The sequence below is a fragment of the Schistosoma mansoni genome (assembly GCF_000237925.1).
Source record: "Schistosoma mansoni, WGS project CABG00000000 data, chromosome 3 unplaced supercontig 0077, strain Puerto Rico, whole genome shotgun sequence".
NCBI classification, from domain to species: Eukaryota; Metazoa; Platyhelminthes; class Trematoda; order Strigeidida; family Schistosomatidae; genus Schistosoma; species Schistosoma mansoni.
In genome coordinates this window covers 229,192-233,808 of record NW_017386007.1, presented here as the reverse complement: position 1 = coordinate 233,808, position 4,617 = coordinate 229,192, and the positions used below count along the sequence as shown (strand labels likewise).

Below are 4,617 nucleotides of genomic sequence, written 5' to 3'. Positions count from 1 at the left end.
GGGAGAGTGGACTCTCTCCACTCTCGGCCGTACCAGGGCATTTGGGGGCCACCAACAGCATCATCATTCGATGATTATGAATTTAGATCGACCGTGAGCACTGAAATAGTTTTAACAAAACACAATGATTATCATGTAAACTTTCTTCCTATCTCTGTAAAATCATAAACTATTTACACTTTAAACCAAATTACTTTTTTCTTTTTCATCTTCTTTATTTGTAGTTTCTTCATCATCACTAATATCTTCAGCTGCACTAATCCAATCTAAGTAACCTTGTACATCTTCTTCGAATTGCATCTGTTCCCTAGCTTTCTGATATTTACCACGTTTTTTGGCTTTTTCTCTCTCTTTTGAAAACTCTCTAGTTCAATGGAAAAGGAGGAAAGATAAAAAATAAATGAATACAAAAACCATGTTAGCTATTCATACATGATGCATATATTAGTCAAGTTTATATATAAATATCTCCAGTAATACTTTTAATACATTTCAACGTCGTACGACGAACTGACGTTTTTCAAACGAAAATACTTTTCCATTAAAAGACCATACTGATCCACATCAGTCTCCTGACAAATGTTTAAAGAGTACCTTTGAGATTGTACCAGCTCCATATACACGTATTAGATAGTAAACAATTAAACGTGCGATACTTTTAAGAAGAACAAGCGTTTCGCCTTATTCGGCAATTGTCAGCCGGGAGTGGCCGCAACCCAGAGTTGATGTTCACTCCAAGATCTGAACGCAGTGCTACCTACCATCAATTTCTACATAAAACTTCTTGTGATTTAGAGATAATATCGGGACACAAGATGCAAATATACCCAAAAGAGACTAATGAATTCCAGCCATAGATATTAGTGGGAAGATCCAAATAACTAATACATGTTATATTCTCGTGAACTGATAAGACCGATCGATGAAGACCGTTGCGTGAACTTATTTGACCTTAGCATATATAAATTGTAACTTTATTGTTTATACTGTATACATTAATATATGAGCAACAGTTACAATTTATCAATGTACATTTCCTATATATGAATGCTTGCCCATATCCATCTATCAATATTATCCCTGTCTATATGAACGATCGTGGATGCTCACTGCTGAGGAGCCCCATGATAAGACGAAACGGCCGTTTAGTGCTTTCAGGTTTTCCATGGTGGTCTAGCTTCAATTGACTCATGATCTCATCTATAAAATTACAAAATTCCCCACAAAAACCCCTTCTGAGAACGATATAAGTTTTGTCATAAAATGGAGTAGACGATTTAGCGTAAACCATTTCTGTTTGCGTGCATAGTTGTCTAATCATATGATTGCATGAAATATGATCTTTCAGGTACGTTTCTTATTTGGCGTTTGAATACTACCGTCGCACAACGGGAATAGCTGCAGTAATGTAAACTAAATTAAATGTGAGGTCTAACTTTCGTCTACATCAATTGGAGTCATAATAAAGGCTACAAGATCCGAATTTCTTACATCAATAAGCCACATTTATATCCTTGATTCTATTCTAAGATATTTATCTTCCAGAATGAAGTGATTGGTAAACACTAAAACCTGAATAACTAAGTAATTGTATTATTATTTTCCTGGAGAAGAGCAGTAAACTGTATATACAAGAAAGCTTTCCACATTTTCCGGGTATAACTCAAAGACTCATTTTTTCTCTTTGTTCTCCTAGTGCCCATATCAAACATTTTCCCCTGCTTGGTTTGAAATAAAAGATTTCGTGAAATGTTTGGATAATAGTTCCTTTTGAACAAACTTTCAATTATTTTAAATGATGAGCTTTCAACTCTAGGACTAGATACGAAATGGCACTGAATACCCTGGTGGAGTTACGTGACCGCTGATCTATTAATCATTCCGTTATAAAACGTTGTATTCAATGTTGGTTATCTTGACATAAGCTTTTTATTCTGATATATAACATTCTTTGCATGTTTTATTAATGGTAAAGAAGATTTCCCTCTGAACTTATGGTATAAAGAGGTTATGTGCTGACAGTATCAGCAACCTCAGTTTTTGCGTCTAATTCCTGTATGTTATCTATTCCCCTTTGCTGTTTTTTCATTATTTTCCTTCGAGTGTAAAAAAGCTAGCTTTTATACAACACAAGAAAATCTTTTATCAAGCTAAAACAGTAAATCTACTTCACTCGATGATGAGCAGGGTACACAACTGGCAAGTCACCCGCTTCACTTGCAACTTTCCCTTTTACATCCACAGCAGGACAGTTCACGTACAGAAAACCAAATACAAGAACTCTATAATACCTTACCTACCAAATATATCATTAAATAAGTGGTTGTAAGGGGAAAGCTAAACAAATACTTTTGCGACTAAATATATATACAGTAGTGATGAAAGTTGTGGTTTTAAATTATTTTGTAGCTTTACAATGTAAATCATATTTACAACATCTCATTCTGAGAAAACGAACCTTGCTCAATTGGATACATGAGAGTAAATAAAAAGATTATTATTATTATTATTGCCAGTATATGTTCAATTCCCGCGTATACGATCGTAGATGTATACTACTAAGGAGTTCTATACTAGCTATCCAATGCTTTCAGGTTTTCAATGGTGGTCTGACCTGGATTACCTCATAATTTCAATGAGATTATAACAATAGTACTTCTTATTATTATTACGTAGGAAGTGATTCTATTCAGAATATGAAGAGGAAGAATGAAACATTGAAAAGTTAGAAGACTAGTATTCGTTAAAATTAAATTTCATGTCAATATTATGAGTATTAAATTCATTTAGTATTGTTTGTTTGAATCTTCCCATCGATATGTTAGGACTACAACTGTCAGTCTCACATTGACATATGTGCATACTGTGCGTATTGCCTCGATATAGCTCTAATTCACAAGCATTGTAAGCAAAGATGAATAGTGGCTAGCAGTGGAATCCAGTTGGACGCGTGACACTTCGTCCTATTTAGGACTCGTCAGTTGGATGTACTTGCATCTCAGAGTTGATGTTCACTCTGGGACTCGAACTCAGTACCTTTCGCTTCAAACGCCATTGAGTTATCCACTTGGCCACTGAGTCCTGACGAGTCCCGAATAGGACGAAATGCGAGTCAAACTGGATTCCACTGCTAGTCACTATCCATCTTTGCTTACAATTATGAGTATTGTTTAACAAAGATGAATGGATAAAGATAATTTGATTATATAGAAAATAAGTAATACAGGGAAAGAAAGAGAGAAAACTAACTCATCTAATTAATTCAAGTTTACTAATTCTAAATTCAAAAAAAAGAAAACTTTTGAGAAACAGAAAGTTGAAAGAGAAAGAAATTAACATAAAAGAACAGTAACATATTGGGAAATAAACTATTTCCATAACATAAATGTAATTATAACTCCGCCTGTAGCTCCTCTGGGGGCTACTGCCGGTCCCAGGCCCGGGTAAGGGAGGAGGATTGGGCATGGGGTTAGCGACCCCATCCCGTAGAAAACCAACTCGCTAAAAAACGCTAACCAGAAAATTATTCAAATGTAATTATGGACCCCAGATTATCTATATGTACTACTGATACATTTGATTGTTAATAATAATTAGTCCTATCATTTAGAGTAACCAGTTATTATACTACTTACTATCTTCCAACACATAACATCGTATATCAGCCGTTCAATCATTTGTTTATGTGAAACTTGTTTGAGTATATTCAGTTATAGAAATGAATGTAAAGATATTATATTGTTTTAGACAGTCATGATATGGCTTTACATTGATAGAAATAACTGTCTTTCTCTAGATCATGAATTCCAGTGTTTTGTTGTGAATGTTTTTCATTCATTCACAGCGTTTAGTCTTTTTCATTCCTAAGACAAATATTCCGACTTGTTTGCTATGCTTGTTAACTTCAACTCGTTGTATTGATTCGATATGAGAATTTGGGCCGACTCAGATTTGTGTTAGACTCTACGTTGATTGGTACTGGCTGACATTAACAAAACTATAATTTTCATACTTGAAAGCATGAGTCAGTTGAAACTAGACCATCAAGGAAAACCTGGAAGCATCCATGACCGCGCCTCGAGAGATTTGAACCCAAGACCTACCAGTCTCGCGCCACAGCACATAACCGATAGACCACCGAGCCGGTCGGTATCCAGCGGTGTTAATGACTAACTTCAACCAATCCACGAAGTTTGAGCAACCGTTCACCAATTGTCTTCAGTGAGTTGATATCTCACAACAGACGTGGTTTGAACTCCACTGGTCACTGCTTCCACTAGAACTCCAAGAAGTACCTCTTGAAGTCAGTCGAAACGTCCGTCCAGTGCTTCCAGGTTTTCCTTGGTGGTCTAGCTTCAATTGACTCATGATTTCAACTATGAAAATACTAAATCTCCACAAAACCCCTTCTATAATTAATAAACCTTTATAAATCAATAATATGCACATAACACCACAGAATAAATGTGATTACTTAAAATTATTTTGTTAAATAATTATAGTTTTATCAGAAGGGGGTTTGTGGAGATTTCAGTATTTTCATAGTTGAAAGCGGCGGGCAGTAAGCTTCAGTCACCAAAACAAGAAAACTCAAGCAATCGATCGGACGGGGTGCCG

General features: G+C 35.5%; 1 protein-coding gene across 1 annotated transcript in view; it reads right to left on the bottom strand.

Moving 5' to 3' along the window:
- The window catches only part of Smp_159990 (voltage-dependent calcium channel), a gene marked incomplete at both ends in the record, with an annotated part of 134,204 nt that overhangs the window by 115,915 nt on the left and 13,672 nt on the right, over positions 1-4,617 (bottom strand). Inside the window, one exon of the mRNA XM_018791368.1 lies at positions 195-364. Coding sequence (XP_018645428.1) covers positions 195-364 — 170 coding nt within the window. The remainder of the gene's footprint in view (positions 1-194; positions 365-4,617) is intronic.